Source organism: Condylura cristata, unplaced genomic scaffold, assembly GCF_000260355.1.
Source record: "Condylura cristata isolate star-nosed mole 26May11 unplaced genomic scaffold, ConCri1.0 scaffold00014, whole genome shotgun sequence".
In the NCBI taxonomy this organism is placed as follows: Eukaryota; Metazoa; Chordata; class Mammalia; order Eulipotyphla; family Talpidae; genus Condylura; species Condylura cristata.
Window position 1 is genome coordinate 973364 of NW_004567115.1, and position 15002 is coordinate 988365.

General features: G+C 35.5%; 1 protein-coding gene across 1 annotated transcript in view; it reads right to left on the minus strand.

Moving 5' to 3' along the window:
• Positions 1–9214: 9214 nt before the first annotated feature.
• Positions 9215–15002, minus strand: part of CPA3 (carboxypeptidase A3 (mast cell)) — a 34800-nt gene continuing 29012 nt past the window's right edge. The window contains exons 10-11 of the mRNA XM_004682434.2: positions 14437–14521; positions 9215–9720 (exon numbers count right to left, since the gene is read on the minus strand). Of these exons, the coding sequence (XP_004682491.1) occupies positions 9533–9720; positions 14437–14521 (273 nt within the window). The 3' untranslated portion in view covers positions 9215–9532. The remainder of the gene's footprint in view (positions 9721–14436; positions 14522–15002) is intronic.

A 15002-nucleotide genomic window follows, 5' to 3' on the forward strand; every position in this document is an offset into this window, starting at 1 on the left:
CACTATCATAAGACCTTGTTTTTAAAAAGAACATTAAATACCTATTAATTTATATTTATATTCAAAACCCTAAATCCAGGATGAACATAAGCAAGGCTCCTAGTTATGAATTTTCCTCTCATTTTCAGTTTTATGCTAAAAGTCAAGAACGTAAGCAGTACAGAAAGTAGAGCACCCTAAAGTTCTTTTCAAAATGCATTCATATTTTGGTTTCTGCACTTCTTGCTTCCTGATGCGTTTGTATTAGGAACAAAAGATATGGTTTCAGTGATAGTTTAAGAATTAAGAAGGTATATATATACATATATATATATATTTTTTTTTCTAAAGATTTATTTATTTGTGCATACAGAACTGGGGTACAGGCTAGAGGCTCAGGGGCGGTGAGAGGCTTCACCAGAGACAAAGTGGGGAGCAGAACAGGCAGATCGAGTAAGTACAGGCTTAGGGGAGCAGCAGGCGGGTCAGGAGAGGTCTGCCACGCCATGTGGTCACCTCTGGCACAGGCGGGAATCGAACTCATGAGGAAGTGGCTTTAGCTTCTCAGTGCTGTGCTTTAACCCGCTGCGCCACCAGGGAGGGCCAGAAGGTATATTTTGAAAGGAAGAAACTGTAAACCTTTAAGTTATTTGAGTTTATTTCCATTTCAGTTACTTAGCATATTTAATTCTACTTCTAGAGATATTTAATTCGATTTCAGTTCAACTTCGTTTCTTTTACCAAATCTCCATGTGGTTTTTAAAGGATCTGATTTTCAGATTTGTGAGTTCTCAAATTAGGGACAAGAAGTGAGAATTTGTTAATGTTATCTGAAGCTCAAGATTCTTGTGGTAGCAAGTGTTGTAGCACAGACTATAGTTGTTATTCTGTGCTTGATGTGGTGATGCGATTCTCTTTTTGAATAGGGCCCCAAGTGAGTCTGAGGCTACTGGTCTTTCTACTCCAAGTAGAAAGAGTTTAGTGCACAGATGACTGCTTGAGTTTGCATTCTTAGTACTAACTAGCTCTGTGAGGAAGGGCTGGACATTTGGTTGCTTTTTGCCTTTGTTTTGCTATCCATAAAATGGAGTGATTAATGGCATTTAGTTCTAAGGGCTTGTTAAAAAAAAAATAACTGACTATGATCAATACGAAGGATTTAATATATAACAGCAAAGTGATAGCTACTGATAATATTAATATGCATTTTTTTTCTGGTGAAAACAGTTTCTAAAAAATTAGAAGGGAAGAGAAGGGAGTCCTAATATTTATTTTTATTGATGACACTTTTCTGTACAACACAGTAACAAGTCTTCTCCATTTTGCCAGGATTGGTTTAAGACTGAAAATCTCCTGTTCTAGGAAACCCAGGAAGTCCATTACTTCCTTCACTTCGGAGTAAACCAGAACAGTTGTCACCTTTAAGTTCTGTGTTTCTGTGTCAATCCTCACCATAATCTCATGACATAGGCAATACTATGTGGATTGCATAGATGAGGCAATGGGCCACTGTTGGGAATGTTGTTAAAAGTAAGTTCTCACTAGACAGCTCGCCACCCAAAGCCATTGTTCTTGGAAGGTGCTGGCTGGGTAGGTTCCCAGCCATAAGCCTAGATTCCTGCTTGACCAAGATAAGTTTCCAGCGCCTGCTGTATCCCTAACATCTGGACTAACAGGAATTTGCGGGCACCCACCAGCAACGGACTTACTCAGTGGAAAATCCCCAGCCCTACTAACTGCCCTTATAAACCCCACTCTAGATCTTCGGGATCCTTCCTTGAGGGGTGCGCCTGCTGTGTCAGGGCACGTAGAGGAAGGATCCTGGCTCGAGCTGGCCTAATAAAGTCTCGTTTGCTTTTGCATCAGACACGGGCCTCGGTCGTTATTGAACCGGCAATATTTTAAATTCCAACACCACAGCTACTGAGTTTTCCTCAAAACAGTGGGCTCCATTTCTTATGTTATAAATTCAAATGTTCCTGTGTTCTTATTCAACCTTTCAAAATGTGTGTTAGAATATTTGGTTTAGAGTAAGATAAAATAATAAAAGGTCTTTAATCTCTCTAAGGTGAGTTTAATAAAAAATCACTAAGTACATAAAAATAAACTGATAAACCAGAATCATGAGGCTGTCTTGGTCTAAGATGAGAGGAAATACAGCTCAGCCAAAATATTTACTTCTTATAGACCAAGTAAAATAGACAGCAATATTAAAAATAAAGCATACAGATAGAAAAAATAATTCTATCTGTGGAAATTTGGGGAAGGGGATAATGAAATCCGATTTTATTCCTTTTTTCTTCTTGATTCTTTACAGTTTTCTGCATAAGGACCAGACTTGTTCCTTACCTTTCTTCAGTTCCCAGCCTTGTAAAAATTAATAGGAGCAGATAGAATTGAACTTTGTCAAGTTGCAACATCAGGGAAGCATGAACTTAAGAAAGTCCTCAGATTATCCCATTACCCTGTCTGAGCATTCATATGACAGGCAAAGAACCATATCAGCTGGAATCCTTCCCTTAGTCTTCATGAAACAAAGCTCTTAACTCCAAAAAATACTTCTGCAAATACTTCTCACAGAATTTGCTTAGTTTACTATTAAGAAAACTACTGCTCACTGTCAAAGGAATTTTACAATGGTTCCCAAGCAGATTCCTCAGTTGGATTTCCCCAAAATTAACATAAGCTTTGGCAGAAATCACATTTTTTTTGTTCTAAAAATGGATTTGGATATGACATTTTACATAAAATGCTAAAATATTTAAATATGCAACAAGTTGACAAAATATATATGGTAAAAATAAATTGGTCACAGGATCTTAAAATCTGTAGAGTCAACAAAAATTTAAAGCAAGGATCCTTTATTATATATATTTCTTTATGTATATATTTAAGTTGTTTTGATGTATATTGAATTTGAAATAGGCAAATCTGATAAAAATGGAATTGGAAATATTGCTATTTCATCTATGTGACTTCTCTATAATTTTAATTCAAGACATACCTCTGATAAATTACTCTTGCAAATAAACTGTGTAGTTCTGTAAAGAAAACTAAAATTGTTTTAAAAGTCACTGATAAATAGAAGGGACATTTTTAAAAAGTTTTATTTACTTATGCATATGAGAACTGGGTGTAGGCCAGAGGTGAGGAGGATGAGAGGATTCACCAGAGACAGAGTGGGGAACAGAACAGGTGGATGTACTGAAATACACTGTTGAGGAGCAGGAGAGTTCTGTTGTGTTCTGTGGATCATTGCCCTAGACTGGGATCAAACTCATATGGCAGTGCTGGCGATAGCTTGATAGGTGAGACTTTAATCCCTGAGCCATCAAGGAAGCCACTAGAAGGGAAATTGAAAGTTGTTTTTTTGTCAGTGATTTTCCAAATGTGGTTCTTTGGCCAGAATCATCAGCATTATCTAGGAACTTATTAAAAATGAAAATTCTTGTGCTTCACCCCAGACCTGTTGTTTCAGAAACTGCCAGGAATAGGCCCAACAATGTGTCCTTTAATAAGCTCCTCCGGGGATTACCATGCACTGTCAAGTAGAAGAATATCTGGTCTAGATCAACCAGAAGAATATTTCATGAATAGTTATGTTATTACAACTTTAGCAATTTGGGAGATTACAAAATCAGTTAAAACTCATCATTTGAATAATCTTTCTCTCTTTGTCTTCTAGAGAAGTGATGATCATTGAACAATATAGTGTAAAGAAACGAATTTAAATTTTGAAGTATGACGATGTAGATTCAGTTTTCAGCTTTCTATACATGTGGATTTCTTAAGTATTTTGAGCCAGAGTTTGCAATATATAAAAATGGAGATAATAATAGCATTTCCTCAGTTAGTTTCACATAATTGTAATGATCAAATGTGTGTGTATACACACACACACACATATACACATGTATATATATATGGGATTTTCAAATTATCCAGTGCCTTGCAAATGATGTTTACATGCTTTTATATTATTGCCAGAATGATTAAAATTCTTAAAACTTTCCATTATCATCCTATTTTTGTACCTTCAAAATTTAATTACCTCTTGAAAATCAAGTTTTGTAGAGCAAAGATTTTTCTCCAAAGAAATTAGACTTTTTGATAAGAAATCAGAATTCTTGCAATTAACTTTATAAGTGAAATTATACATATAGATTTTTCTTTGTTTCATGAACAGACTTTTAAGCCTATAACCCATAATGTAAAATGAATCAATAGCACACTTCAGCAATACCATGGCAATAATAATGCCATTGGAACATTATGTGTCAAATTTCCCTCACATATTTCAAAAATTGTTTTACATTTTTCTGGTTTAACCTCTCTTGACACCAGTGAACTTAAGGCTTGTAATTGAAGGATAAGTGAGCAAAAAAGCAGTTCATGTGATAATATATCCATTTCAATTCCTATTTTCTGGACGGAGACCTTTTATGCTACGTTCATGTGAGAGTAAATTTTTATGACAAAATTATAATCCTCAGATAGATGTTCTCAGGCAGACTGAGATCTGTTCTGGTATAATGGATTTTGTGACAATGAAATGCAAGAGAGTCTCCCAAAAGCTTTGCCTAAGAAATTTCTGACAGTAGCCTATATGCAGCTGAAATTTTCAAGATGCTATTATGACTCATTTCTACTCATTACAGAAAAATGACTTGGTATTTTAATCATGGAATACAATTGAGTTGAAAAGCAGAAAGATGTATAAAGGCATAATCTTGGAGCTATTGCCATGTATTCATATTAGCTGTACTATTTAGTAAATGTCTCTTTAAATGTGGCTTTACATAAAACCTTTTAATTTGGAAGGTTGCCTGTATTTGTTACTCCTAATTTGAATTCCTCTCATAATTTTCTACATGTCACCAGTTGAATGAAAAGGTTTCCAGGGTGATGAGAGATAATCCGAACTTGATCTGATTCCTGATAAGACTGTTGTTCCCTGAAATAATACTGTTTGATGGGTTAATTTTTTGAGGGAAATATGTAAATTTGCCTAAAATATTTTTTTTTTTAAGATTTATTTATTCATTCAGAACTGGGGCACAGGACAGAGATGCGGAGGGTGAGAGGATTCACCAGAGACAGAGTGGGGAGCAGAACAGGCAGATCGACGAAGTACACTGCTGAGGGGAGCAGCGGGCGGGTCAGGAGAGGTCTGCCGCGCCATGTGGTCACCTCCGGGGCAGGTGGGGATCGAACTCATGCGGAAGTGGCTTTGACTTCTTTAGTGCTGTGCTTTAACCCGCTGCGCCACCAGGGAGGGCCGCCTAAAATTTTTATAACATATGCAGCTAAATTTTTTTCACAGCCTTCAAAATGGTCATGTATTTTTTCCTTTCTTTCAGCTACACAATATTGTAAATTTAAGGTATACAAATTGATATTTGATGCACATGTATTTATTATAATTTTATTACCAAATGGGGTTAATCAGCAACTACATTGCCTTACATAATTATTTTTTTGTGTGGTGAAATCATTTAAGATTTACTTTCTTAGCAACTTCCAAGTATACAATACAGTTTTGTTGGTTGTGGTCACCATGCCTTACATTATATCCCCAGCATTTATTCATCTTATAGATGGAATTTGGTTCTCTATCACCAACATCTTCCTATCTGCATCCCCTTACCAGTGACAACTTCTTTTCCACTCTGTTGCTGTGAGTTCAGCTTTTTTAGATTTCCAAGTATGTGATATTAATTTGATATTTTATTATCTATTTTTTTCTAAATCATTTCCCTTAGTATTGTGCTTTCAAGGACCATCCATGTTATCACAAATGGCAGGAGTTCTTTAATTTTCATTGCTGAATTATGCATACATGCACATACACAGAAATAGATCAAAAGAGATCATATCTCTTTTATCAATTCAACCATGATGGCCATTTACATTGGTTCCATGTCTTGGATATTGTGAATAATGCTGCAACCAAGATGAGAATGTGGATATTCCTTTGAGACCCTGATTTCATTTCTTTTGGAGATAGACCAAAAAGTTGAATTATTAGCCCATATGGTAGTTCAGTTTTTAATTTTTGGAGATAACTTCATACAGTTTCACATAGTGGCTTCATCAATTTATGTTCTACCAACAGGGATTCTCTTTTCTTACAACCTCACTAACACCTGTTAGTGTTAATAATAACCTTTCTCTGGCCCTCTCTGATGGTGCACTGGGTTAGGGCACAGCACTGCAAGCTAGTTGCAGCAGCTTCAGTGCGAGTTCAGTTCCTGGCTCTGGAGGTGATCCACATGGTGTAGCAGACCTTTCCTGTCTCCCCTGCTGCTTTGTCAATCTGCTTGTACTGCTCCCTACTCTGTCTCTGGTGAATTCTCTCACCATCCCTGCACCTCTAGCCTGTACCACAGTTCCGATTGCATAAATAAATAAATCTTTTTAAAAAGTAGCCTTTCTCATGGGAATGAGGTGATACATCATTGTGGTTCTTTTATTTGAATTTCTCTGATCACTAGTGATGCTCCATGGACCTACTCACCATTTGTATGTCTTCTTTGTAGAATGCCATTCAGGTCCTCTGACCATTTTGAAATTAAATTGTTTTCTTCCTTTCTTTGTCACTATTGAGTTGCATGAGTTCCTTATATATTTGGGGCATTAACTTTTTATGAGGTAGATGATTTACAAATATTTTCCCCCAACCCTTAGGTTGTGTTTTCATTTTGTCGAGTGCCTCTTTTGCTATTTGGTAGGTTTTATTTTGATATAATTCTACTTGCTGGATATCATTTGGTATTAGGATTTTATTCCAAACTCCCTGATTTCTAGTCCTGTGATTTGCATTATACTGAATCACCCTCAGTGTTCCCCACTGAAGACATATCTAGAACTGTTATGACAGGGAGCTGAGGCTCCTGTTTTCATATTATTTGATTCCATTTTTAAGATTACCTTATAAGCTAAGATGATTGCTCAGTATCAGTCATCAGTATTGTATTTCAGTCAAAGAGAAAGAAGAATGGAGAAGAGCTTGAGTGTATATGTCAGAGGTCCTTGAAATTATGTTCCTAGACTGTAAAATGATGAGTCCTACACGTTCCTGACCAAAAAGTCCAAGAGCCATACTTCTATCATTTAATAAGTATAATTTTATTTTTGTGGTAGGAACAATTATGATCTTAGAGACTTTGCAACTATTGATATACGATTGTTGACTATATCACTATGATGTATTAGCTCACTACTTCTTATAGGTACTCACATAAATGAGAGTCCACCTAAGATTGCTTACAACTGCTGCTTCATATCTTAGGAAATTCTGGATTGATTTATTTCTATAGCATTCAGTGTAGATTTTTTTGACCAATAAATATTCTTTTTAGAAAAATTATCATTTACACTTTCTATACTGAAAGTAAAAATTTATTTGATAGTACTAAGAGCCATGTGGTAGAATATAGGATTTGTCTGCCTTTGATCTTTTCCAGTGTTCAGGAAATTAATCCATTTGAAATGGACAAAATAATTTAAATACTTTTGGGAGATGGAGTCCATTAAGAGAATACATGCTATCAGAGAGAATTTTTGTGTTGTCAGTGATCTGACAAGCATGTTACTAGGTAGCTATTATCTAGCATGTTTCTTTGTTAGTTTCTTTTTTTAAAATCCAACAAAACAGGCATAGACATCATAAATTAGAAACAGAAACATGTTTACTTAATCAAGGAGTACAGATGTGGTCCAGAATGTATCTTGTGTTTAGGGTGTAAGGTGGATATTTACGATACACCATTTTAAAATCAGTTTGGAGTCATAGTGTCCACAGGCAACTAATTTATTGGCATTATTGGTAAATTTTATTAGTAAAATGAATCAGGAAGATGTGTATCTCTCATTATATAGTTGTGACATAATAATATACTTTCAAAGTTGGGTGAATTTGATAGTCAGAAAACTAGAAATGGAAGGATGAGTTAAAAGATATTTTTTTGAGACATATTGTGAAAAATACTGTAAGAGGTAGCATAACTTGTAACTTGAGTACAAAGTTCTTAACTACTAAATGGGAAATGATAGGGAAAGAATAACAGCACTAACTACCCAAACTTCCCTACAATGAGATCAAAGTTGTAACAATGATATGGATATATTTTTTGTGTATTTAATATTTTTTGCATATTTAATCTTTAATCATCACAATTCATATGAAGTAAAAAAGCTCAGAATCCATTTAAGAGCTGTACAATTAAGATATGGAATGGTTTTGTGAGGATTTTTGACTTTTAGACTCCCAAATCATTTTTGTGATTAAGTCAAGAAATACTAAACTACATAGCAGTTCAAATAAAATGCAGTATAAAACTTTGTATCTTTAAACTCATAAAGTATCTTTGTATTTGTACTTCAAATCCTAGTCAGACACCTGTATTAACAGACAGTGGTAAGTTACTACTCAATGGGACTTCTCTATTCAGGTTGGCCTATATTTTCAGGCAGCCTTTTTGTGCATTGCAAGGGCAGGGCTCATACTAGACCAGACTGTTAAGAGTTGTGTCGTAATTGATATGAGGTGTTTTGCAGATGGTTTCTTCTGGTAGTGGCAGGTTAAATAACAACAGTTTTGAATTTAATGTACATTATGTTGATAAAAACTGTATTGGTTGTTAAAGCACTGACATTCATCTCTTTATTAACCACTTTGAATCATTTTATTTCTTGATAGAATACCCTGTTGCTAATGTGAAGATATAAACAATATCTAATTCTGCTAAAAAATATGCAGGCAACTTATATTTTTAAAAATTAAAGATGTTTGGGACTTCCCTTGGTTGTGTAGTGGGTTAAAGCACAGCACTGAGAAGCTCATTTCAGCATGAGTTCGATCCCTGGCCCTGGAGGTGACCCACATGGTGTGGCAGACCTCTCCTGACCCATCTGCAGTTCCCCTCAGCAGTGTGATTCATCAGTCGGCCTGTTCTGCTCCCCCCTGTTTCTGGTGAATCCTCTCACCGCCCCTACACCTCTGGCCTGTACCCCAGTTCTGTAAGCATAAAATAAATAAATCTTAAAAAAAATAAAAGACATTCTTTCTTATTCACAGACTGCAAGGTAAACACTGGTGCTTGATTAACTATTAGAGCAATGTGGTGAGTATAGTTTATCAAAAACAAAACATACATTTTTAAAGCATTGGGATGCATTTTTATTTTTACTCTATCATTACATAAAATGATGAAATTACATGGTAAAGATAAGATTCTAGAGAAATTGAAGGTTTTTATTTCTTGGTATGGCTTACTTCACCTTTAAATCTCTCAGATGCCATATGCTGGCTTTAGATTTTACTTTAAACAAAGAAAGAGAATAAAAACTTGCACATATAGCTAGTGGCACCTCTTTTAAGGTACTGCTGAGATAAAATAAAATCAAAAAGAAATAACTAGTAGTTGAGTGAGCAGGAGAGGGGGCCTATTCAGGTGATGAGAAGAATACATCTAGAGCTAATTGAAGATAACTTTCTTGTGAAAGGCATAAAGAAAGATTATTAGGCTTATTCCACAAAGATGAAAACTCTTTAGCAAGCATGCTTGAGGATGTACTTTGCAATATATTTGACAGCTAGCATGGTCTCTTTACAGGTTGGCTTTATCTGAGATTCTGGAAGGAGAAAACCAAATTTGCCTTTATCTCGGAGCTCAAAGGCAAAGGTGTGTTTGATGCCCAAGTTGTAAGCCCAGTCTAAAGAAGAACCTGATATGGGATCTGTAAAACATAAGCAGTTAATATTTAATTAGAAACAAATGCTAACTTTTTTTTGAAATGGATTCACTGAAGTAAAATTAGCAATAAAAATAATTGTGTGTACAGTTAATTGTGGTCATGAATGGAAGTAATGGTCTGCATAGTAGAGAGTAAAAAATAATCATGGCATTGGAATTCATTACACATTTTAAATATGTGCTAAATTTTCAAAATTGCATCACTTGAGTCAGTACTCTAATTTGTTTCCTGGACACATATTGTAGCAGATGGAGTGTTGAATAAGTATAGCAACTGAAGAAAACTACTGAGGATGGATCACTGGTCACAGAAAACTCATCAAAGTAAACTATATACATAAGCTATGCAAAATCACATTCACTTTAGTAGTTCAGGTCTCTTGCTATTCATGTTGTGGTTTTATTGTTAGAAGTTCAAGAGAGCTTATTTTAGTTAATTCAATGATATTTTTAATCCCTTAATCTAATTTTTCCATGCCTATTTTTATGAAATTATTCTGAGGATATTTGGTGAAGAATATTGAAAATATGCATTATATAAGTGCATTTAAGTTTTACAAATGCATTTATGTATATTTGTCTTACATAACAGAAGAACTGTTTCATAATAATTTATATTCAAGTTAAACTGATCTTAGCTTTTTAAAGATAGGAATTCAAAACTGTAATGAACAAAAAAATGATTATTTTTTGTAAAGAGGTAGGGTTGGCTCATATTATTCAGCCAATACTTATTAAATCTTTAATGTGCTCAATGCACTTTACTGACATTGTGAAGAATGGTTAGTACAGGATCCAAAGATGAAGAAGCTGCTATTGGAGTTCTGGAGAACTTACAAATTAAGGAGAGAGGAGTCAAAGATACAGATCAGTAGAGACAAAGCAGAATATAGAAAAGGCAAAATATTTTCCTAATATCTAAGGAAAAAAAGATACTATGCCTGGTGAGGAGAATGGTGATCATGCTCAACAACTGCTCAACAATCACCTTTGTGATGAGGTGGTATTTGAGGAGACACTTGAAGAAAGAATAGCATTTTTCTAGACACTGATAGAAGACAGGTATTCTAGCCAATGACCCACAGGGTGAAAAATCATGGAAGCATTTTTAGGGATGAATGATATCCAGCAGTACTGGAAGAAAGAGAGCACTGAGAATGGCAACATCTAGAAAACTAGGTAACTCAAAATGAATTTAGATTTTGCTTTGGGAGGCAATTGTGGTCACTTCTGTGTTGTATTTAGGATGTTTCATTTGGATTGTAAATAGTTGAAAGCTTTGGGAGATATTGTGAAATGAAAACTTGAATTAATGCAGGATTACTATTAAAAATTGAGGTCTCTATCTAGGAAACATTGGAATAGAAAAGTCATAGTAGAAGTTGATAAAAATCTGAGGTTTCAACTTGGGCAGTTGAAAATAAATTCAGCCTATTATTAACAGTAAAAGGAACTCAGAGAGGTTAATGATGGAGAAAAGAAAGTAAAGGGAGACAGAAGAAATTGTTTTGTATCTATCAGACATTCAGGAGGGAGGCTGGGAAATACAAGTTTTTGTTTGGTAGAAACATCACACATTCAGGGTTATTCTCCCTGGTGGATTCATTATTTTGTCATTGATATCCCTCTCCAACAAATTTCTGTGTTCTGAAATTTATTTTATCTGATATTTTATACAGCCACTTATCTTTTGTTTTATGTTTATGATGGAGGAAGGAACGCAGGGGAAGCATCACAAGACTGAGTCACACAAAGGGGACAGGTAGAAGGGGCTAGTGAAGCAATTGGCACAGCCATAAAATCAAGATCCTCAGGCACCAAAGCCTGATGCCTGGTGCCCACGTGCCAGGATATTGGGATGTCTGCAGGAGGTCCCAGCAGATAAGAGACTGTTGGGGGCTGTGTCTGAAGCTCAGACCCAAAAGGTAAAAGATAAGGATATGGAGATGAAGCTCACTAGGGAATCTCTAGGTCCTCTCAGATTCCATTCAAAATCAACAAGGAGTGAGTCCCTCCTAAAGAGTTGTCCTTCTCAGAGCAGTCTCTCCACCAGCAAGGGGCAGCCGACTCCTCTGTCCACCTGTGGCTATGCAGGTGCTTCTTTCCACCCGCTGTCCCTCTGCAGGGCAGCAGCCTCCTGCCTGCCAGTGGCCTGTATCATGCCGGGACTTCTCTGCACTGACCTCCCTCAGTGGAGACCTCTCACCTAAGATCACCTGTCGCCCTGCAAACCTGTCCCTTTCTGGGCAGCTCTTCTTGCCCACTTGCACCTATGCAAGTGTCTTTCCCTCTCCTGTCTCTTTCTAATAAACTTACTCTTTAAATATAACTGAGTCTCTGTCTCATGAAGAATCTCACCATGTGCTGCTGAAAGGGAGCTCTGGTGAAACCTTTCCTAGAGTGAACCCAAGGACTCCTGAATTTAAAAAATGACATCATTTACATAATATATTTTTCCCATCCTTTCCATTTCACCTTAACCATGTTATCTGTAAAGTGAGTTTCTGTAGATAGTACATGTAGAACCACTTTAATCCACTCTGGTAATTTCTGTCTTTTGACTAATATAACTAAGCTTATTATTGATGTGACTTGATCCTGCCATATTACTATTCATTTTTGTTTTGTTTCCTTTGTTTTGTTATTCCTGTTTCTCTTTTATCTTCTTATTGGTTGCATAAGCATTTTTAGGATTCCTACTTGATTTATTTATAATATTTTTGAGTACATTACAAAAGTTTTCTTAGTGGTTGCTTCAGGTCTTACAATATCCATACAAATGCCATAGTCTGCTGTTATTTATGTTTTCTTACATAAAATGAGATGTAGAAGGCTAAAGCATTTAGCATTTGAGAGAAAAAGCATTTGTTTTTCTCTTCCTGCATTTGAAATGTAATTCTCTCCAAATTTGTCCATCACATTATATGGGATGGGAATTTTTAATTCAACTGTTATGAAAAGAAATATTGTTAATTAATACATCCATTATTATACTTTCTGAAATTTCAAGTTTTCTGTTATTTCTTTCTTATTTGAATAGCTGCCTTTAGTTATTTTTAAAGGACAGATATACAGGCACACATTCTCTTAACTTTCCTTTGTCTGAGAATGTATTTATTTCTCCTTTACTGCTAAAGGATATTTTTACTGAATCTAGAACGTAGGGTTGATAATTCTTTTCTTCTAGATCTTGAAAAATGTTTTCAATTGCTTTTTAATTTCTATGATCCCAACTCCAAATGCTATCATTTGAATTGTTTTACCATCCTACATTTTTTTCTGGTTGTTTCTCAGATTTTTTTCTTTGTCTTTTGTATTCAGAATTTGTAATTTATTGTCTACAGTTACTTTCAAGCTATAAGATACTGATTGTGTGACTGCAACAGAGGCAAAAAGGGTCAAAATTATTTACTATCTAGCCTTTAAAGGAAGGCTTGCTAACTCCTTTTACATAGAATAAGAGAAAACAAAAGCCAAGAAATCAAAGTGAATAATTAAAAAATCACAAGAATATAGAAAGCTTAAAATTACTAAAGAGCAAGAAATAATGCTGAGAAAATAAAACAAAAACAAAGTAACACCTCTCTGTCCCCCTCACCTGTAGGATCAGAAGGAAGGAAGAATGTGGGGGACTATGGTGATGACAGGTGGGGGAAGTAAGCATTGTAAAATGAACAATAATGTAAATAGATATATAAATAAAAAAAAACCCAAAGTGACATAACTAGAATCTGGTGACTTCTTTTCTTAATTCACCTTATAGATCTCTGCTGAACATAAGAAATGGTTGGTGAGAAGGATAGGAAATGGTTTTACATGATCAAAGTGGTTGACACAATTTGCTTATCTATTTTCCTATCAGTAACTAGGACAAAGACTGTGATGGGGCTGACCCACACAGCACAGAGAACCTGCTCTGTTTCAACTACTGCTGCCCTTAGCAGTGTATTTCAGTAAACCTGCCTGTTCTACTTCCCCTGAGGTTTCTAGTGAATCTTCTCAACACCTGCACCTCTGGCTTACACACCAGTTCTATTAAAAAAAAAAAAAAAAGACTGTATGTGGATGTGGACAGGTCAAGAAAGAATGATAGTCAAATGAATGTTAATTGGTTAAATAAATTCCCATGAGAATAAAGTGCTTAGTGGTAGAGAACAGAAAGGTAGATGGAGTAAAGCCTATATATTTTTCTTGATTTAATGACTTGTTGATCTTGCAACTAGGAAGTCTTATCCTGAATAAAAGGTAGAATTCCTCCCTCGATTCACAATTTAGAATTTACTCTGAAGACTGGAGTTTAAATGAATGATTCTTGCTATTTTAACCCTTATTTACAAATTATATAATTTTCTTTAAAAACATATTAAAAAGAGCAAAGGAAAGCAACACAATAAATAATAGGTAAAACTTACAAACTGTTGGGCCCTCGCTAGTGGTGCAGCGGGTAGTGGGTAGCACTAAGAAGCTAAAACCACTTCTGAATAAGTTCGATTCCCACCTACCCCGGAGGTGATCCACATGGCGCAGCAGACCTCTCCTGACCCATCCGCTGCTCCCCTCAGCAGTGTACTTCATTGATCTGTCTGTTCTGCTTCCCACTCTGTCTCTGGTGAATCCTCTCACTGCCCCTGAGCCTCTGGCATGTACCCCAGTTTTGTATGCACAAATAAATTTTAAAAAAAAAAAAAAAACAACTTACAAAGTGTTGATGCTATTGGACCATGGATGTACTGCGTTTCATATCTTGTTGACAGAACATGGGCTCCTATCTTTGCAACTTTGACCTGGAGAGAAGGGAAGTTAGGTGGAATAATAGAAGTGCCATTAATGCAATGGGAATTAACAAAAAGTTATTGGCTGCTGATTATTTGACATTTGAAGTTCAAATAAAAATAAGTAAATGAGAACTTTATTTTTAGTATAATATGTTGGCATTGTAAAGATTCCTTCTAAATGTGAAATTGCTTATATATAGTAATTCATGTCATATTTGTCTCTGCCTTTTCTTCCATTCTTCCCTCTCTTTGTTCTCCTTGCATCTTTCTTTAAAAAAAAAAAGTATCATTTCTTCCTCCCAGGTTTTTACTTGGCTTCATATATTTGTCTTCCAAAGTCAATTTCAATCCCTTATTGTATAGGACTTCCTTTATGTGTGATATTTCATTTCATTTTATTTTTTAAAGATTTATTAATGCATGCAGAACTGGGGTACAGGCCAGAGATGCAGGAGTGGTGAGAGGATTCACCAGAGACGGCATGGGGGGG